The 22,960-nt window shown below is 42.7% G+C and overlaps 1 protein-coding gene across 1 annotated transcript in view; it reads left to right on the forward strand.

Annotated features, from left to right (window-relative positions):
• BFSP2 (beaded filament structural protein 2) overlaps positions 1–22,960 on the forward strand; it is a 234,573-nt gene that overhangs the window by 138,741 nt on the left and 72,872 nt on the right. The window contains exon 5 of the mRNA XM_069648705.1: positions 7,906–8,034. Coding sequence (XP_069504806.1) covers positions 7,906–8,034 — 129 coding nt within the window. The remainder of the gene's footprint in view (positions 1–7,905; positions 8,035–22,960) is intronic.

A 22,960-nucleotide genomic window follows, 5' to 3' on the forward strand; every position in this document is an offset into this window, starting at 1 on the left:
CAATCTTGAATTCAAAGGATATAGTGCAGATTTATTAATAGAGTACATCGAATAACACATCTAAGAAAATAAAAATGGTATTTGTATCTGGAAATGGAGTGTGTGTCTGTGTCAGTGTGAGTGTGAACATATAACGGTGACGTCACCTCTCTGCTTCTTTGAAGGAGCACATTTCTGCGCATTCTCAAAGCTTCCATGAGCGCGGCACCCAGTTCCGATCATGTTCCAATAACCCCCGAGGTGGGGGGAATTACCTCAGGCAATGGCCAGAGGCCCAAGTAACGAGGGCTTGGGTGTCATTGCCAGCCAGGATGCCCACACTGAGGGGGCTTTTGCTATTATTATTGCTATTAGAACCCCCAGAATTAGTTATTGGTGTTCTGGGTGCTAATAGCTTTGTTACGAAGTTGAAGGAAAGGTGTGGTGGCCATTTCTCAAGTTTAAAAGAGAAAATACAAAAGAAAATGGCCATCATGGAAAATGGAAACGGGAAATACTCCTAGTCCCTTCTCCATTTCCATGGAGGCCATTGAAGGAGTAATGAGAGGGGGGAGATGATCAGAGTCAATGAAAAGCTGGACAGGTGGTTGCCGGCCGAGGGCGGGTGGTAGAAATGGAGGCACAGGGAGGTGGTGAGGAGGTGGGGCTTCTGGAGGCGGGGCGTTTGGAGCCCAATATCAGTACCCCATGAGACAAGATGGTGATTTCCTGGTTGGAAACATGCAATACCTGTGTGGCAACAACAGTCTTCTGAGCGCTCTGATTGCCTTGGAGGCCAACTGGCCTCACCTCCTGGAAGCTTATGTTATTTGGGTTGCAAATGTTAGGTCGAGATTCAGGTGAACATATTATTGTTAAAAATGACTTAGAGCGGGCACGGTGGAAGAATGTTTAGACTTGTCACACAGTTTGCACCCTCATTTTCTTTTCCTGGAAATTGAGTGGAAGATGTTCACCTGACTGCAAACGTCCTGCTGTGCAGATCTGTAAAATCGTTGTGTAGCATGCAGGTTTAGGACTGGCAACTTTTGTCCTGGGGGAAAGTATCCTTTTCTGGCCCATGGTGCAATGCAGTGGCCCAGCTCCACAATGCAGCAGCCCCAAATTCCAGAACAAGTGAACTCAACACCAGCTTCCGCCCCTCCCACACATTGTCAAGTATGCATAGTAGACATTATTGGCATTACTTTGCTTTTATGCAACATATCTTTCAGCTTAAAGACCCAGATGTCAGGAAACGCTCCCACATACCAAACATAGTAAGGTTATTTCACCAGGATAACAACATTGGTGAAATAGGAAAGGTGGTATTTGAGCCCAGGGTTCCCCATGTCCCAACTGGCAATTTGACACAAGCTTCTTCTCCTCCCATCACATCCACTCCAATCTTTAGTTTTAAACCAATGTACAGAGGTAGGTGGTAAAGCTAGAAAATGCATTATTAGAGCTGATCCATAGCTGAATAGGTAGCCTAGCTTCTCACTCAGGTCCAAACATGAGTTGGCACAGAAAAAGGCCCATACTTGCCTTTCTGTCTCCCAGCCCACAACACAAAACCCATTCCTGGCACCGTGTCTACCCTCTCAACCCATACACATAAGACCTTCACTTGACAACCTGCCTCCTCACCAGTACACATTATATAAATGTTTGAAATGATAATTATTTATGGCATAACACTAAAGATTGTAAACCTATATGAGTGAGACTTTCCCTACAGATAGTTAAGGAAAATTAGGCACATTGATGAAAAGTGATTTGCTCAGGAGAACATATTATTATTTATTTATTTATAAGGTGCCGAAGCCCACATGCATCAGGGCGCACCAAAATAGACACAAGTGAGACAGACCCAAAACAGACGAGACACCAAGAGCTCCAGCAGGATTAAGAGCAATACAGGATTTATTCAAAGAGGAAAGTGTTCAGTTTACGACAAAAGCTGAGATGGTTTTCCTCGAGTCTCAGATTAGAAGGAAGGGAGTTCCATATTTTAGCTGCCACAGCTGGAAAGGATTTACCTAGGTCATTGTTCCGATTGAAACATAAAGATCTTACTAACCACATCGCAGAGGAGTGCAGAGATACAATCGTGACATAGGGAAGAATCATGGATTTTAGGTAAGTAGGGGAGGTGACATAAAGACAGTTGTTGGGTGATGGGAAGCCAGTGGAGTTCCTGCCTACTCTTGGAGATGTGGTCCCACTTCAATTTGCTTTTAACGATTCTAAGAGTGTCGTTCTGGGAAATGTGAAGCTTAGACCGGCATTTCTTATTAGCTCCAATTAAAAGTGAGTTACAATAATCTAGTCTAGACAAGATTATGGCCCGGGCAATAGAGCTGCAGTTTTTCTCAGATAGGAAGGGCCGGGTCTTCCTAAGCAGTTGGAGATAGTAGGAGACATTTTAAGACACTCAAGTTCAAAGAGTAGTCACTCGATAGTTGCATCACCAATTGGGTGGCATCTGCATAATAAGTAAAGTGAGGACCCATGCCTTCCGGGAGGCTACACAAGGGCCTGATGTAAAGATTGAAAAGTATGGGAGACACACAGGGTCCCTGTGGTACACCACAGGTGTTCGGAGGCTGAGTGGATGTTGCCTCTCCCCAGCACACTCTGGACATCCGATGTGTCAAGAAGGAATATACCTAGTCAATAGAATCCTGACCACAAACACCCACATCTTTTAGTGTGTGAAGTAGGCGTTCGTGGTCCAACAAATCGAAACCCGCTGAGAGGTCTAAAAAGACCAAAAGACCCATATGTTCCTTATCAATGATCCCCAGTATATATGTCTGACGATCTAGCATAACTGTCTCAGTGCTGTGACGGGGTCTAAACCCTGACTGCTTAGGGTATATCATCCCATCGGATTCCATGAATGATTGAAGTTCTAATGTAACATAATGTATGAAGTGTGGAGGGGGAGGAGTTACCAGTTACCTAGTTTCCAATTTAGAGAGCCGCGGAGAACTCATCTTCTCCTATTCTATCTTCATTATTACAACCAACATAACACTTTCTGCAAAGTTGTTATTCAAGGGATAAACTAGAACAGTATTCAATCACTCTAGATTTCAAAACACCAATGTATCTATGAAAACCTCTTAATCATCTCTATCCAGAAGCGAACACATCTGAAAGTACAGACAATTGTACAGATTCAGATTATAATGAAACCTCTGATTATAGTCTTAGGCCCTGATCCATGGAATTATTTGCGCAGTAAATTGGGACATTGCGCACCAAACCACGTGCGCAAACTTGGTTTGACGAATCATGGAATTGTCTGCGCAGGACTTTTTTCTACTATGAGGGGACTTTGCGCAGGTTCGGCACAACTCTGCAAGGGGCAGAGTGCCTTGTAGAGACACCTCACAGAGCGTGGGCGTGGTTTGTGCATAGACCAGAGTTGTCGGCGGGACATGCAAAATGGGTAAGAACAGGGGAAAATGTGGCCGTTACGAGGGATGGCCCGTAGCCAGTCCCTAGCATGCCCACAACTGCGTGGAACGATACGTATTCATGTATTCATGGATCCGACCGCACAACCTCTCAGCAAGGAAATGGCCATGCAATGCGCTCGAACTATCCACCACCTGCAGGCAGGCGTACAGACACTTGCGCATAGGAATCTCCGCATGGAGGTAAGATCGGACATCAGATTTAGGGGTGTGTGCATGCAGTTGGGGTTCCTATCCCACTTGGGGGTGCTCATAAGCAGTGTAGTGGGGTGCAGGTACCGTTTACAGGGGTTTTCCACGCATGTGTACCGAAAATTACTAGTTTTGTACGATACGTGATACACATGTTGAGGGGGTGCAGGGAATAGTTATGAAGGACTGCATGCAACCCTGGCAGCATGCTGGCCTGGTTGAGGGGGGTTCAAAGGCTGTTTTTCCTGGGATGCATTGCTATGTGCACGAGGAGTGCGCAAAGGTCTGTTTCCATTTCTGGAATGGCTCTGTGTATGGGCATGTCGTGGGCGTTACGACTGTGACTTGCGCTTAGGGTTACTTTGCATGGACAATTCCATGAATATGCGTGGCGTGCAGATTTTCTTATGCGCGACAGGCCGTGCAGGTTTGTTCTCGGCACACAGGCTTTGCAGGATCTATGCACACTTTTCCATGAATCGGGCCCTTACTCTGTATAGTTTAGTCTATATTTAACGCACAAAGACATTTGAAAAAACAACCTAAAAAATAGTCTTGATTCAGATATATGTTCATAAAGCAAGTATGCATCACTTTGTCTGAAAATGAAAGGGGTCGAGCCAGTCCCGAAATCGGGTGCAGTGGCTAGCAGGTCAGGCACAGATCTTAGCAACAGTAAATAAACCTGCTGACTTTCCTCTTCAGATTTGTACTTCTGTCTCCTGTACCCTATTTTCCTTACTCGTCACCCTCTGGTGCCCTTCCCTTGCACCACATCATTGATGCCCCTTCACCCCCCCTTCCTTACAATTAACTTTCAGATCTCTGTTCCCCTTTTGCTCCTTCCTTTAACCCTCAACTCAACCCCCTTTTCTTGTCTTCACATTTTCCCCTTAGACAAATTGCTTAGTGACCAATTCCTTTTCACGTTCCCCCTTCCATTGCCTTGTCTCATGGTAGACAGTAGGCCAACTTGATTTGCCATTCAGCCTCTGCCATACACGATAAGAAGCTGTAGCCGGGGTCTTGCTGCTAATTGTGGCTATGGGGTTCTGCACTTTGACAACATAGAGCAAAAGACTGGTTTTCATTACGCTCTGTCGCTGCACATTCGTGGAAAGTCGGCTGAACATTTCAATTCATGAAAGCAGAGGGAACTGTGAGGTGAATTCACCAGGGCTCTGGTGATGAAGAGGGAGCAAGAGCCACTTATTTTATATTCATTTGTATTTTCAATGACGGTGTAGTGTGTGTGTGTGGGTGTAGCTGCACGTACGTGCATGTGGGGTGTGTGTCCCTGGATGTGTTTGGGATTCTGTTTCAGTTTCTGTGACCGGTGACGTGTTTGAATGTATTTGTGACTGTGGAAAGTATCAGTGGAAAGATGTATCTCTGGTCATGTGACCTTGCATCTATATATCGGAATCTGTTGTTGTTTTGCCTGCGTGTCTTTTGTTGCCACATAATACATTGTCTGGACAAGACAATGATAAAACTATCACAGACTTGTGTGGTGGAGGTACATTTGGCATTATTTGGCAAATGCCGCCAATGTTGCCATCCCCTGATTCAGTGGTTGATAATATTCCTCCAGCGCTACTCCATGTGAGCACCTGCTGCATTATTTCAGGAAGAGTTTCTGCAGAAAATCCACACATTGTTACTTCCACCTCATAGGTGGAGGTAGAAAACTCAAATTGGCCCCAATTCTTTAAAAACAAACAACTGTTTTTGCTGCACAGAAGAACAGCACATTTGCCCCTTGAATACAGTGAACAAAAGTGTTTGCAAAGGGCAATGTTAAGGGGGTGAAAATGTGGACATCTCTGATGTAATTCAGAAAAGGGTCAGAATTGAACCTTTTGTGTATACACAAAAGCTACAGTAGTGGTATGAGCCACTACTGTACATAATCCTCACACCTTCGCATACGTAAAATATTTTATTTTATTTTTAAAGAACGCTTTTTTATGTTACTAGCTGCAGATTTGGTATTTTTCTAAATACTTCTGGAGGTATTCCAGAAATACCACTTCTGCCAGTGTTAAACTCTAGATTGGGTGGATTTTCTGAAAAAAAGCACTGATGGAGCTGATAACTTTCTCCAGCGATATTTCATAAAACAAACCCAACCACTTGTGAATGACACCCTTGTTTGCAGTCTACAAATAATGAACACCTGAATGTGACTTCTTCCTGTGCATGTTTTTCAACTGTGCCTGAAAGTGATGACCACAAAGAATCCAACAGCCATTTCTACAACTACCATATAGCAAGATCCATGGGTGCTATTCCTGGTGCTAGTAAACTCTTTCTGTATTGAATTCACTAGTGTTAAAGACATTCACCAGGACACAGTGGAAGAATTCTTAAAGAATGAAACTGAGAACAAACTGAATTAAGATATGGACCCTTACTTCCTTGGCAAGTAAGAGTTGTGAACAGCTGCTGAGGATTGTAGCAAAGCAATGGTGTATGGGCGCAGTGGTGTATGAGTGCTGTGTACCATTCAGGGACACAGAACCTGTCATCTAAATGTGTACAACGCCCTGGTATGAACATGCACCTGCAGCTTAGGCTCTTATCACCCTCCCTCACTGTGGGGGTCAGTTGTATGAGGGCCCCCCAGGCACCTCCGCAACATTTCTGAAATCAAGAAGAGTGTCTCACACCATCTACGAAGAAGCTGAGCAGGCCTTGTGGCACCCTGTTCCTTTGGGGCCTGCTGGATTCTGAAGGATTTTGTCTTTTTTCAACTAATTTGTTTACATTTTGCAGCTCTGACCCTGGGAGCAACAGCCCAGCCAGCCTGGGGGGCAATTCCCCCCGTCCCCCTTCCCAATCCGCCCCAAAATTGTTTATGCATGATGCATGTAATATATATGCTGTGTAGCGCCTAACCTCACACACCTGATTCATTGAATTACATGTGCTGCCATGGACACAGTAAGACGTTGAACTGACTCCAGTGAAAAAGAGGATGAGGCTTAAAAGGTTATCATCTCCTCAACACTAAGAGACAGCCTCTTTGAAAGGCCTTTTGGATATAAAAGTGTAGCCACACAGTTTGTGTCAGGGAGCCTGTGTATATACCCCTCCATATTGCATTCCAAGACCTTATACCATTGACAGGGGGTTAGATGTAAGTGACCTGTACAGAGCAGTAGGACTGGGCCTGCTGACCCCAAATAGTAAAGTCTGGCTAGATTGTAAAAAGGCGCCAAAAATAGTCAACTACTCACCATTAATATTCATCAGATGCAAAGGCGTCTCTTACATGATAATTGCAAAGATCCTGAAAACCTCTGTGTGTCAATATGTTGGCAAGCTCAGCCTCACGGTCTAATGCAACTGATAGTAAATATTCTACAGCATAACCACCCCCACATTGAACACATGAGAGCGTGCAGTGTTATTTGAGTATATGTACAATTAGAACACAAACCATATATTTGTTTTTCGTTTGACATTGTTTTGAACTCCTAAATCTAAAGAACTGAGGTCCAGGCAACATACCTGAGACCGTGGCGGAAAGGAGGGCACTTCTTTTATTTTATTTTGTCTGGTGGACACTCGGAATGTTATGTTATGTGTTAAGGCTTATGCTGTGAAAACCAATAAATGCAGATTCAAAAAAATAAATCTAAAAACAGAAGTGTACAAGTTTAGCAAAAGCAAAATGGCGTATCTGTAATTACATAATTACAAAACATGTCTCAAAGAAAATGATGTCCAGTCTGCTGTTATGTATTCCCCATATTAATAATTAAGATATGCATTCCACAACCTTGTGTCTACTTTCAAATTAGATGAAATTGTTTATTGGCACTTGCCCTTACATTTGAATCCCTGAAATTTAGATGCTCGAAAAAAATGACTCTAATTCTTTGTTGCTTTTTTCTAGACACCCCCGCAATCCTCCCAGTACTCCTCCCACTCCTCACCCTGCCCCCACAAATATTGCCAGACCCCAAAACCAGCATCTACATATTGGTGGTAAAATTAGAGGAAAAAATAAGCAAAATAATTTGGAACAGTTTTTGGTCGACTAACAGACCCAGTTCCCTAAAATGGTGAGACCATCTGCTCAAAATCCATGGATAGATTACTCTACAGCCATAACATGAATAATGTTTTTGGGAATGGTGCATTCTGAAATGTTTAGAATGATAATATCCAAACTATTCAACACACATTATAATTATTATGATTTTGTTGTGACCTTTGCATGTGTTGGTACCCACAGGCATGTGATGTTGTCCCTGCTGCACGAAGCCGGGAAGAGGACATGGTTGAGGTCCTGAGAGAGGAATTTCATGACACAGCTTGTAAAATCCAAAGTCTCCAGGCGGAGACAGAATCCTTGAGAACACTGGTGAGTAAGCAAGGCCCAACTGGAAATCTTAGATTAAGACACGCATGTTTAAAGGGTGGTGGGGGTATGACTAATATTAAGACCCCAAAATATATTTTACATTTCAGATTTTTTAATAGTCAGACATGTATTTCTGTATTCATGTGAAACGTGCAGCTCTTGCAGGCTTGTGTCAGAGCTATCCCTCAGGTTGAAAGGACCTTATAAATTCAGGCAGCAGAGCTAGCGCTCAGACAGCACTCAGGGCCTAATGGAAAAGATGGATGCAGTAATCACCGCCCCCATATGGGGTAGTTCTGGAAACATTTAATTATAAAAAAAAAGTCACTGGGTTGGCAGTAATAGATTTACAGGAACACCATGGGCAATATTTTCAATCCAATACCCCCTGATTTCGAGGATGGAAATGGATTGTACACAGAAGCAGTTCATACTGTTCCTATTTAATATTTTCAGAGACACACATGGATCCGTTCTGAACCTTTCGTTTATTAGTTGGCAAAGATTGCGCCAGGGGTGTTAGATGTGCCCCCCTTTTCACCCCATTTGATTGTCCCCGTCAAAAAGCATTCTTGACGGTATACATCACTTTTGCCGAATGGCATATTTGCTGAATGCATTTTCGCCACAACGATTTCCACTTTATGTTACCACAAACCTGCAGATGGTGGGTAAGGGATATAGTAAGGAGGAGAGTGGGGTGGAAAGGGAGGTGTGGGGCTCTCCCTCCGATCTTTGTGGTAAATAAAGTGCACAATCCAGCGAAACTGCATATGGCAAAAATGCCATTCAGCAAAAGAAAAATGTGACAAACATACATAGAACCTTTTTGAGGCGCTGAAGGGAATTGACAGAATTTCCATGCAGTACAGGAGTATTTTATTTAATGTAGGGACGTTTTGTAAATATTTACATCCATATCTTGAGAGGAGTTTAACATTGGATATGTTTCCATTCAGTATGCCACCTCAACATCAGCCAGATTTTACCACATGTGGTATCACTTGGAATACCACATTCAATAAATATCTCCAACCCCTAAAATCTGGTAGTTGGTAAAACCAGAGAGGATTTGTATTTATGACCTGTTTTGTGCTACAGCCAAACTTGTAATGAGGCTCTATGAGTTGTATTCAGCTGGGATTTCCATTGAGTTGCTCTGATAGGACTGACTCTCACAGCAGACTCATTTAGAGTTACTTGGGTCACAACAATCTATCAATACAGATCATAAAAAGCTTCTGCGTGTATCAGGAATTAAATGCCACGCAACAACGAAGTGCCACCAACAAAGATTCCCAAATCAGAATGAATTATCACTCCAAACTCCAGCAGAAATATAATATAAATGAACTGTCATCACGCGATATCAGCCTTTAATTTTTAACTACACCAATTTTACCCCACATAACAGCTTGTTTTTTTCCAGGGAATACACACATTAATACACACATTAATTTCTTTCCCAGGCATCTGCTTGTGGTTTGTTCCAGGGAATACGCGCATTAATTTCTTTCCCGCGCATCTGCTTGTGGCTAATTCCAGGGAATGCACGCATTCATTTCTTTCCCACGCATCTGCTTGTGGTTTTTCCAGGGAATACACGCATTCATTTTCTTCCAATGCATCTGCTTGTGTTTTTTTCCCAGGGAATACACACATTCATTTTTTTCCCACGCATCTGCTTGTGGTTAATTCCAGGGAATGCACACATCCATTTCTTTCCCACGCATCTGCTTGTGGTTTTTTCCCGGGAATACACGCATTCATTTCTTTTCCACGCATCTGCTTGTGGTTTTTTCCAGGGAATACACGCATTCATTTTCTTCCAATGCATCTGCTTGTGGTTTTTTCCCAAGGAATACACACATTCATTTATTTCCCACGCATCTGCTTGTGGTTTTTTCCAGGGAATGCATGCATTCATTTTCTTCCAACACATCTGCTTGTGGATTTTTCCCAGGGAATACACACATTCATTTCTTTCCCACGCATCTGCTTGTGGCTAATTCCAGGGAATAAACGCATTAATTTCTTTCCCACGCATCTGCTTTTGTTTTTTTCCAGGGAAATTCACGCATTCATTTCTTTCTCACGTATCTGCTTGTGGTTTTTTCCATGGAATACACGCATTCATTTCTTTCCCACGCAACTGCTTGTGGTTTTTTTCCAGGGAATACACGCATTCGTTTCTTTCCCACACATCTGCTTGTGGTAATTCCAGGGAATACACGCATTCATTTCTTTCCCACGCATCTGCTTGTCACTTTCCGAAAACACACAAGGGTGTCCAAATAAAATAGCATGCCATTTTCAGAAAATACATTTGTTGTCTCATTGTTAAAAAATATATGCTTTTCATTTTCTGAAAATAAACACAATCAGTCCCCGAATCACAGCTTGCCATTTTCAGTAAATACACTAATTGTTTGTCACCAAATATCAGTAAAACTCTTATTTTTTACTGCCCAGATAAGCCGCACTTCTTTCATTCCAGCTGTTAGCTTCTTCTGGTGCAGAAGGGGAGGAATATAAGCTGTGGTGTGGGCGACATTGTCGGATCTATATGCCATACCCATACTTACCATCTGAAGTTTTGCGGTAAAAAAGTGGTAAACAAATCGGCAAAAGAAAATTCAGCAAAGTTGCATTCAGCAAAAATTTGGAATAGCATATTGTCAGCTGGGTGTAAATAACTGCCTCATTTCAGCATGTACTGCTTCGATTGCCCAGGTACTAAGTGCCCAGATTCTTCCTATACCTACGAGATATGCGGAATGCCTAGGTACTGCCATTACACCCCCCCTAGATAGACAGAGATAGCTATGTACAGCCACATATGCCCAGGTTCAGCTTCATATGACCACCAATAGCCTCATAAATCCAGTTACATCCTTACATGCAATAACACCAGATTCAAATGTTTAGGTAATAGCTCAAAAGCTCAATGGTGCCGTCATGTGAAAATGTGCCACTCTTCGCCCATCAACAGCACCATTGGCTGAGGTACATCCTCCTAAAAGAAACACTTTTGGTATACATGCCATAAATGAGTAAACCTCAAAGAAATATGAGTCTGTTTTTGCTCGCTTTTCAGGGAGACTTTTTCAAACTTGGCAAAGTCGGATGTTAGATATGCAACCCGTCCCAAATGTTTGTTGGGGGAATAGGAAAGGAAGCAAGTAGAAGGGGTTGACTGTCTGTTTTTTCTTGGGCATGGCATCAGAATGCTTTGGCTCACCATGAGATAAGTAAATAAAAGACATACTTCCTGGAGCGGTGAACCCCTCTCTCCAGCTGTCTCTCCTTTCATCACTGCGCCCCATAGAATACAGTTGAGTCCCACAATAAAATCGGTCCAATTGTGCACATAGCTCCATCTTATCTATCCTCCACTATCACTCCAACTATCGACGTGACTTTGCTACTTCCTACCACTACTTCATCATGTGCTAGGCTTCTTGGCCTCTATGACAGACAAAGTGCTTCAACGCCATAACCTATGGCATGAGGTGCTATACTCTGTGTAAGATACAAATGCAAGATAACATAACACATGCCCAGTTGGCCTGCCCTACTTGTTAGCAAATTCTGCTCTCTAGCATGAAGAATTGTGTAGCATGGGCTGAACGGTGGTGAGTTGGCTGAGAAAAGCCTCCCTACTCTATATTCATCCTTATATTACACGGCCTGCGGTTATGGTTAAGTTGCTCAACCCATAGGAAGAGCCCTTTTTGGGTGGCTTATATCTTTACTCCTCCTGGACGAATACTCACAAAACTTTGGAAAAAAAGTGTTTGGCCCTGTCAGATTGATTCTACGAAGTGGTGAGGTTTTGTATAGGGGGGCCAAAGTTATAGGGGCATCCCAAAATGTTTGGTTTTTCAGATAGACACAATGGAAAAGAAATGTTGCTCATGCCTACAGCCCAAACTGCTGGATGGATTTTCACTGAATTTGCACCTGGAGCATCGGCTTGTTACCGAAAGCATGCTTTTTAAAATTTGGTGTAAATCCGTCCAGTCATTTATTTTAAAATGGACAAATACCAGGAACAACAAAATGTGTGATATCTAGGTTCGGGCCGCGGACTCACTTCCCTAGTTGGTCCATGGACGGGCCTCCGATTGGTCCAGAGAGTGGTTTGATGTACGCGGACATTGGACGCGGCCACTGATTGGGTGGTGAAAAGTGTGAGGTGAGTCATATTTTTTGAAAATGCCAACCATGTTGAATCCGCTGACTGAGGCCGATGTTCGTGAGCATATATTAAAAACCACAACATTTCACTTGTCAAATTAATGAAACAATCTCTTGGGAGTTGAGGGGTGATGAGGTTGGGATGCGATATGGCCATAAAATGCATGGTTTTCCATCTCTGATGTCCGCAAACAGTACAGGGACAGACCTTTGATGTTCGCATACATCTAAGATGTTCGGGGTCATCCATACATATTTTTGCATTACACGGTCGGTGAAAAGCAGTTTTTGGAAGGCGTATAGCTCTGGCACCAGACAATGGGCCTCATTACAACCTTGGTGCTAAGTGCACCAACTTTACCACCATGGTGTAAACTCTGTTTACACCATGGTGGATGGCGGATTTACCGCCCCATTCCAAGGTGAGTGGGGCGGTAAATCCCCATTTATCATTTTCCCTTCCCCATTCCCATTTTTGCCCCATAGGGCATAATGGGAGTGGGGAAGGCGCTAATTACGCCGCCGTAAATTACGGAGGCGTAATTAGCACCATGGCAGGTTAGCGCCATGGATTTTAACGCCTGCTAAAAGCAGGCGTTAAAATCAGAATCAGGCGTTAAGGGTTAACGGTGGCGTTAACCCTTAACGCCTGAGTTGTAATGAGGCCCAATAAAACTGTATGAAATGTTGTGATATTATTCTAGTCGTGAACTTCAATGGTTCTAAAAAGTTTGCTGCTATTTTGCCAAGAAGGAACAAAATTAGAGAAGGGCATCCTAAAATATTTTAAAGGCTTTTAAATTTGGTGCCGTTACACAAATCTGCACAAAAGTTTGCGAAACGATTTAAGACCCAGATTTGAATGTGTTTGCAAAGTGTGGAGGGATTTTGTGAAGAGGGGGCAAAATTAGAGGGGGTGTTTTAACATTTTTAAATGGGTTATAACTTTGTTGCCATTTGACAAGTGTGCACAAAAGATTTTAGAACGATTATAGACCCAACCTTGAATTTTTCTGCAAAGTCTGAATGTATTTTGTCAACTGGGAGCTACGTTTTATGATTATTTTATGTACGTGCATTTTGACACTTTTCCAAAAATAAAACATTGGCGGATTTGCAGGAAAGTTGTGCAAGACGCATTGGACTTCAAAGCATGGTTTTGCAAATTTGTCTGTGTCTTATTTTTTGAAAAGTGTCCTAATGTAGGTACAAAAAATAATGATATACCATTGGTCACTGAGGTATAGCCGGTGGACATGGGCAGTGGCCAGATAGTCCCATTAATGGCTTAAGGCCATGACTCGGATAATTTGGCTACTGGCCATGACTACGAGAGACAGGCAATGGGGTTAAAGTGGGCATGGCCATCAGGGACTGGCTATGTGGTGAAGTTTTTTAAAATCGGGATAGGTTTTTTTCATGAGAAAATAAATTCTACAAGTGCCTAAAATTCTGATCGTGGCCCGAAGTGCTGCACAGGATTGCATCAACAGATCACTTTGACTATCGCTGCATAGACTCCAAGACAATGCTAATCAGAAGATAATTACCAAGCACGCCGAGTCAGGTACCCGCGTCTTCACCAGGCCACCCCTTGAAATCATTACCCACCCTTATTTGCGACCATAGTGGGACAAGATATTGGGATTGGATGCTGGACACATTTCCACAACCTCGCAGCAATGACTAGCCCACAAATTATATGCCTTGAGAAAGACTCTAGAAAGTCGAATTACGTGTCGCCTGAGTTCTAACAATAAATATAGCATCAAGAATGGTTTTGAAGACTGCTTCATTACGGCAACAGTTACTTATTGAATAACCCAGAACTGAGGTGAACAGGGCTCACTCTCCTATTCGAAACCTAACACTTGAAGAAGGAAGGGCGCCTTCACAAAAGAAGCCCATCCGCAGTAACAGGGTAATCTGTTTAAAGTACTAGATGAAGCGCAGTGATCTACCCATTCTACCACACTGTAATTACTTGATAATAGTGTACTCTGATTTCATTAGTGGGGCATGCAGCATGGCCCAACCCTAGGTTCAATGAGAAGAAATATTTTGCTTGCGGCTACAGCCTGAAGTGCTGTACTGAATGGCAAAAAACCTCCATGAGGAACATCAGCAAGGACCTGAAAGGATGCTTTTGAAACTCTGTCCTGTGTTTTATTTTTTTGAAAGTGTGGAAACACAAGTACAAAAATAGTGACATAACCTTTCTGCCATGGGCAGTGGCACAAAAAAGAGTGCTACAATTTTGGTTCATGGACAATGGGCATGGCCCACTGCAAGGATGAATGCCTACTTTGATTTACTTATTGAGGCATGCGGCATGGCCGAAGCTGTAGGTTTAAATGGGGAAAAAAACAGCTTGCGACTGCAGCCTGGAATGCTGTACAGGATTGCAGCAAAGTTGCAGGCATATGGCATGGTCGAAGATGTAGGTTTAAATGGGAATAAAACTGCTTGCAGCTGCAGCCCGGAGTGCTGGACGGAATTGCAGCAAAGTTGAGCGAGAAGCATCAGCAAGGACCTGAAAGGATGCTTTTGGAAATCAGTGTTTTACTTTCTTGAAATTGTCGAAACATAATTACAAACAATAGTGATATAACTTTTCAGAGGGCCTGGCCTTCGGCAAGGACAATTGCCTACTCTGATTTGCCTATTGTGGGATACTCTGCTGATAACAGCTCACATAAGTCCGCATTGCAAAAAATATGTTTGTAAAAGGAGGTTTATAGTTCTTTAATGTATGTTAAAAGAGGAATTATTAATAACTTATATACAGGGGTGTAACATTATGAAACATTTTCACTTATATAAACCTATTCAATTGACAGAAAATGCTCTGTCAAAGGGACATTACGGTTAAGATGTACCCCACCAACGGGACTCCTCTGCCCCAGCAGTTAGCCAGTGTCCTCCCATCTTGGGATCCTTTGGCACTTCCTTCCTGAGCTCCCATGAGCACTTGTCCATCTGTACTGCCCCTTTTATTTATGCACTTTTGTCACTGCACAATGCATACGTGCATTTATAGGTGCACTATGTACAATATTTTGGTATACGTATGGGAAATGTATATGCAAAAGATGTGTAGAACATTGTTAATTGGCAGTTGGTGGGTGGAAGTTAAATATGTTGATAGGCTATAAGTAGAGTTTTTTAAGTGATTGGTGGATATGTGTGAATGGTTAAAAGCAAGTAATGAGGGAGTTCTACAAACATAACAGTAAAAAGAGTAGAAGGGCCGTTTTGTGTGATGGTGTGCATGTGTAATCTGGGTTTTCTAATAAGGCTTGGGCTAGATAGGGAAATGTGGAGACTGTGGATAGTTATAAACGGTAATGGATTATGGTGTTTATTGTATACAAGAGAGAAGAATTTTGGACAGAAATGTGTTTGTGTGCTTTTTTTTCTCTAGTATACAATTGTCCATTATTTCAATTAGCATAGTAGAAAATGCTAATGGGAATGTTGGAGAACCTTATTGAATCTAACTACTTTACTGAAAAAGTAGATGTAGTCTATAAGCTTATTTTTTCAGTTCTATTTTTTAACTGTGAAAGGTGGTTCCTAAAGGAACCTTTTTTAAATGTTTTTTTTCATTTTTGCATGAGAGGCCAGAAAGTAAGGTGGGGAGGGAAATGAGGTAAGGGGCACAAACCACACATATGGATGGGCAGGTGGGGTGTGGCTAAGCAGCCATGCAGTGAGGACGTGTCCCCATCTGCTCCTGCCAATCCGACACAGTCCTGGCCTTAAACACTGGCTTCAAAGTGCCTTAATGCCTGTCTACGCATCATCTGATGAGGAAATAGTGTGAGCACATGTGGATGCAAGCAGAAAGTTGCTAGTGAGCGTGTTGCAGTGAACGGGCCTGCAGAAGAACTCGATCTGACAAGCGATGATGAGCTCAAAATGGCGGCTTACGCAAGGCCATAGCCTGCGTAGAGACAAAGGCAATGTGACATTGAATAGCTTCAGAGTGGCAGCCAGTGATGAAGCAACCCAGCAGGATCCTGTGCTTGGTCCACTTTTGGATCTGGACTAGCCAGATGGTGTGACGGGAACTGGTGTGTCGGTTCCTGTTGCACAAATAGAAGCACCGAACAACCTAACGATCGGAGCGGGCCAAGACAGACACTCGCGGCTGCCGCAGGATTGCTGGAGGTGCCACGAAAACAGTGGTGAATCGTGCAGGGACAGCAGAGACTCCCGGTGCGTTCCTCTGGGAGGTACAACAACAGATATATAAAGAACGTCAGGCCCAGGCCGTGCTCCATGTTACATTGAGGCTTAGCTGTGCCCACAACGATACCTGGACCCCCTCTGCCACGCTCTGAGACACAGCAGGAATTGCAAGCACTATAAGCCGGCTACAGCTGATCGCCTGTGGCGGGACGGAAGCGCTGCTAGGCCATAAAGACAGCATATGGAAACTAAGGCACAATAACCATATACCCAAGTGGCACGTCAGACATGAGGTTTGTTTTCCAAACAAGTCTGGTTTATTTCAAAGTATTCTCAGTCAGCCGACTGGGCCTCAATGCCTCACGACCTGTGTTTCCAGACCTCGTGGGATGCGAGAGAGCGACTAACGCTCCAGCAGCAATATATATACATTATACATAATCTTTACGAAGGCAATTTGATCCGCCCACAAACGTGTCGTACAGGCAAGAGTTCAGTGATTGACAATTATGACAATTATGGGACAAGTCTTCATTCAGTCTAAACTTAGTTATTCTAGCAAAGGCAGCAGAGACAGCTTTCTGTTATTCCTTACTACTGTATATGTGTCTCTCGGTTCACGAGCTAAGGGTCAGACAGTTCTGAAGCAGAAAATACCACTCTCCGCGAAGGAGCACCGCTAGGAGAATATAATTCTTGGTTTAACTGCCTTTACTACAGCGTTTGCAAGACAAGCCTGCACCTGGACTACTGATTAGATGCAGATTCTTCCTTACTTCAAGGACTTAGTGAGAGAGAAAAAAAATGTATTCCTGCACAGTTTGACATTCCTGTCTGTGTTAGTATTTCAGCATTCAGGCCGTGGCCTCGCACTGTGTGCGAGTTCGAAGCATAGAATACATTTGCAAAGTGTTTTTACAGAAAGGAAAAAAAAGCAAATGGCCGACATTTCACAAAATGGACGCCCTCGGGTTACATTGATGATTCTATAATTGCGATGTTTGTCACGTGATGCGATTGGTTTCAACATACTATACATAGTATAGGCTAGTTTCTGGTCTAACAAACCCTCCTTTTGGCCGTAAGCCAAGAGCATCATCAATACATTGCGTCTTCATCGGACCATGTGTCCAATTCTGAACTACCCATACTGCTGTAAAAGTCATCAGAAATAGAAATTGCCATAAATTCTTTAATTATTAAATTTTCGTGTTGTGCACCTTCACTTAGCATGCAAGGAGGTTTAATTTTGATTGCATGTACACACTCATTTGTAATTTGGGAGCAAAGGACTGGCAGGCATTGTGTGCAGCAACAGCAGAACATGAGGATTCCAAATATCATAACCAAAACAGCAATCCCCATGATCGCAGTAGTTCCCAGAACCATGAACGTATATTCAGATTCCAACCACCTGTAGGAACATGAATTTCAGAACTTAGGACATGCAATTTTTTTATTGCTTCAAATATTGTGGGGGACGAGTCACATACGAATACACAGCACGCTGACCTCACCAATTTGCATACCCCTCCACGATCAGCCAAAATTATATCAAGGACCATTCTATTTTGAAGTGCAATTAATCTGATTGCTTTTTGTTCCAATGTCATATTATAGAGTAAATCTGTAGTTCCATTTATCATTTTTTCTAACACCCTGGACAGTTTCCCTACATTCCACGAATGCATTGCTTGTCCCCAAAATGGTATAAATGATTTCGCTATATCCCCTACGATTTGCCCTGCGGTATCATCTCGACATGGCCGAGCTCTAGATAGCTTTGCTATCTCAGAGATTTCGGAAAGAAATACACCAGGCAAAAGTATACCTAAATATCAGGTCCCTTCTCAAGTTCTAGGTAACCATGGGTAGGCCTTATCTCCACATATAAAATAGACAGAACCTCCTATATATAATGGTTTTTCTTCTTGCTCAAGCACAGCAATATTTATGCATCCAGTGAATGTTGCCACTGGGTAGGAACCCTTTTTTCGTAAGCAAAATGTGACAGAATGTGGACTATGATTAATAGTATAAGAGGGAGGCACAGCATCGTTATTTCCTACCGGAGCCATTTTAAAATTGATTACGGACTTGTAAGGCCTAGAGAGCCTATCTACTGGACTTGTTGTTACCGGGTTTATTTTGCTTCCGCTTGTAAATACAGAACAACCCAACGGTTCCAATACCAATCTTTCAAATTTATTTCCATCAAACTGACCAGTGACAGTGTAATTCCATTTTCCGAAAAATAGCGCTCTTAATGAAGCATAACAGGCAGTATTAAGTGGCAAAGGATGTGCATACCAACCCATTCCCCTTTCCCCGTGCTGGGGTAAATGGGAACAAACCCAACAATTGGACCTATTCAAGATAGCATGGGTCATATTCATAATCAGTAGCAGTGTATTATTGTCATACCCTTTTCTATGTTTCACTTCTTGTGAGGGGAGAGTATAAGAGAGCACATGCACTGGGCTGCTCGTAGTAGGAGCATTGGTAGCAGTCAAAAGAGAGTTCAAAGGATGTACAGTTTCTAGATACCAAATTATTGGGATCAGTGTAATCAAAATATAAAGTGGTATCATAATCATTAGCATATTATTCTTTCCGAACCAAGTCTTTCTAGTAACAGGCTTAGTCTCTATTTCTATATCATCAACAGCATTGGTGCAGGTGGGAGCAGGAGCGAATATAGGCATTGTCTGTAATGTTTATCTCAGGAAAGGTTTTTCAATGTCCGTCGAGGAAAGTTCTCCACAGCAACACATGTTAGCAGCAAAGCATTCAGGCCAGTTCAGGCTAGCCTGCTTAGCGGATGACAGCAAGCTGATGTGAATTTGCACAGAACTCCAAAAAGGCAGGAGCAAGTATCAATTTGATAGTGTTGGTACTATATGCCCCCGCTTGTCTGTGTTAGGTTGCAATGGTCCTTCACTTCTCAATGGTAGCACCGGGAAACTGCGTGTCAGAGCTTTCAATGGATTCAGCTTGATACAGCTCATACGCTCCTTTTCCCTAGGCCTCCGTTCCCACTTCATCCATGCTGGCAACACAGGCAAAACAAAAGCTGATCACTTCCGATTTTGTGAATGTAGATTGTACCTCACAACTCCAGGTACAGTATGATCGATGAACAATGCACTCTCATTTCCAGATGCAAGATCAGTGCCAGCTTGCGATGCAATGAGAGACGATGAGGCAGCAGTCGGACAAAGTTGAGGCACCTTTGGCCTTTTGATATTTGTTGAAATCTCCCCAGGCCCTTTCGCGGGCTTAGGAAGCACTTCTGACAGAGAATTGGCGTTGATATCTTTGTGATCAAGTGTAAATGTCTTTCTTTCGATGTCAGGATCATCAAGCTCTTTCTCATGTGGCAAAGAAAACGGAACTCTTTTCGTGTGTGTTGCGTGGATCCAATGCTTGCGTCCATTCACTCGGACTGCAGTCTGTGTAGCCAGCAGTACCTGGAAAGGCCCCGTCCAACGTGGTGCAAGTGAAGATTTTCTTTTAAAATTCTTGATCAATGTCCAGTCCCCAAGCTGCAGACAATGTCCTGGGCCGGTGTATCTGACAGGAAGAGCCTCCTGCACCTGCTGATGAATCAACCGCAAGTTTTGAGTCAACTGTCTACAGTAATCAATAAGTGATGGGTACTCTATATCCCTCAGCTGTTTCGGCCAAGGGGTATTCCAAACATTCGCTGGTCTCCCCATCACGATTTTGTAAGGGGAGAGAACAGTCCTTGCCTGTACAGTTGTTCTCATACATAGTAAAGCTAGTGCTAATGCATCGGGCCATTTCAAATTGCTCCCCGCACATACTTTACTGATTTTGTTTTTCAAGATACTGTTCTGACATTCCACGAAACTGGCACTCATCGGGTGTCTGGCCGAATGGAATTGTTTATCAATCTGGAGACCTGCACAAATTTGTAATATCACAGCTGCAATAAAGTGCGGGCTGTTATCTGACCATATGACTAGGTGTAGCCCGAACCGGGGAAAGTATTCTTTTAGCATGGCTTTAGCTGTGGACATAGCTGTACAATCTTTCAGGGGATAGTCCTCTATCCATTTGCTAAATGTGCAGACCACCACGAGAACATACTTATAGTTTTGGCATCGCTCCATTTCTATGAAATCAAAATGGATGACTTCAAATGGCATAGACGGTGGGCCAAAACTTCCAACTGGCGTCACTGTTCCCTTTCCAATGTTATGTTGTAAACAGGTCATACAATTCTGAACCAGTCTTTCAGCAGTCGTTCTAATGTGTGGATTCTGCCATACAGAATCCAGATGTTGAATAATTGTTCTAGCACATATGTGTGTTGGACTGTGGGCCATAGTGACCATTGCCATTACATAGGCATTTGGCAACATCCATCTGTTAGTTTGTTTGTCCACCCAGCAACCTTCAGAATCTAATTCTGCTGGACCCTCGGGCCATTTTTTTATTTCATCTACAGTAGCTTGTGCTTGCATTTCCTTAACTGTGGCAATTCCATGTTCTATCATGCAGGGTGCTTCTTCTACTTTTTCAACATACACTTTTGTGTGTAAATCAGTGGCAGTTTGTTTCGCAATTTTGTCTGCAAATACGTTTCCCTTTCCAATGTTACATGTTACTTTTTTATGTGCTTCACATTTCATAATTGCTAATCGCCTGGGAAGCGCAAGTGCTGTCAACAGTCTCACTATCAAAGTGCCATGTTGGATTTTGTTTCCGTGTGATGTCAGGAAACCCCTTTCAGCCCATAATCGACCAAAATTGCGTACCACCCCAAAGGCATACTGACTGTCAGTGTATAGGTTTACATTGAGGTTTGCAGAGATTTCACATGCTCTTGTTAATGCTATTATTTCTGCAGCTTGTGCTGAGTTATATGGGATTCTTTTGCTTTCTACAATACTTTTCAGTGTAGTGATGGCATAAGCAGCAGTTGATGTGCCATATGGTAATTTAAAACAAGAACCATCACAAAACAGTTTTTCATCTGGCTCTTTCTGTGGGGTGTCAGTTAGGTCTATTCTTCCTTTCGTCTCTTGTTTAGTAACCATTAAACAATCATGGGGGAATTGTTTTTCACCCCCTTTCTCATTCGGAGGTGGCATTAACTTGGCCGGATTTAAAGCGCAACACCTCATCATTTGGATATGTGGTACAAATAGAACTATTTCATACCTTGTTAATCTGGCTGATGTACGGTGTGGCGTCTGCGTTCTATTTAAAAGAACGTCCACAGAGTGAGGTACCATGATGGTTAAAGTGTGACCTAAAACCATTCCCTCGGTTTGTTTTACTGGCGCAGCGGCTGCAGCAAAAGCTCGCAAGCAGCGCAGCAAAGCACATGCAACAGGATCCAACGTGGAAGAGAAGTAGCCGCATGGTCTATTTCTCCCTCCTTGTTCCTGAGTCAAAACAGCCAAAGCACATCCATTATTTTCATGCACAAATAACTTAAAACTCTTGTCATAGTTTGGCATGCCCAAAACCAGAGCTGAACATAATGCAGCTTTGAGCAGGTCAAAAGCTTCTTGGCATTCCATGTTCCATGGCAAACGTAAGGTAACATTTTTCCTTGTCAATGCCACTATTGGTTTCATGATTATAGAAAAATGTGCGATCCACTTCCTACAATACAAAGCCATGCCAATTAAAGCCCTGACTTCTTTCTGCGTATTTGGAATAGGCATATCAGAGATGTTTTCTATTCTTTCTGTTGTCAATCTTCTTCCCTCCTTCGAAAGGACAGACAATACTGGAATTTTTTCAACAAAGCTTTGTGTCCATGTGCTGCTAAATGTGTCAATAATGCAACTGTACTTCCCTTTACACATTTTTTCTGTGTCTGCTGCTATTAATAAAAAGCATATCTAATTGTTCCTTTAATGCTCTACTGTAAATACTTGGACTCTCAGTGTATCCCTGCGGAATTCTTGTGAATGTAAATGAATGGCCTCCAAGAGTAAATGCAAATAAATATGTACTATCTGGATGCACTGGGATACTAAAAAACTCATTCTTCAAATCTACAACACTAAAATATGAGGCAGAAGTTGGAATCATAGTCAAAATCGTAGTCACACACTAATGGAAATTGCGGATCAACCACTTTATTTATTCCGTGTAAATCAATTATAAAACGGTATGGTATGTCATTACCTCCTTTCTTGTAAACCGGAAGAATCGGACTATTGCAAGTACTACCAGAAGTTTCTTCAATAACGTTTCTTTTAATCAAATCCGATACAATGCATTTCAACGCTTTTTCTCCCTCAGCCGAAATTTTATATTGTGGAATAAGCGGCAATGTAATTCCTTCTTTCAAAACAATCTTTAATGGCTCTGCTTTCAAACAACCAACATCATTGTCGTTCACTGCCCATATACAAGCCGGTACTTTACTCAATTCAGTCAGAAGTGGCTTAGATCAAAATTGCGATACAGGAGTGTTTTGTGGTGAAATTGTCAAATACACTCCATCAGGAGAACAATAAATGACCGCATTCAATTCTTCAACAAA

This window comes from Ambystoma mexicanum, chromosome 2q (assembly GCF_040938575.1).
Source record: "Ambystoma mexicanum isolate Mex_15411 chromosome 2q, UKY_AmexF1_1, whole genome shotgun sequence".
Lineage (NCBI taxonomy): Eukaryota > Metazoa > Chordata > Amphibia > Caudata > Ambystomatidae > Ambystoma > Ambystoma mexicanum.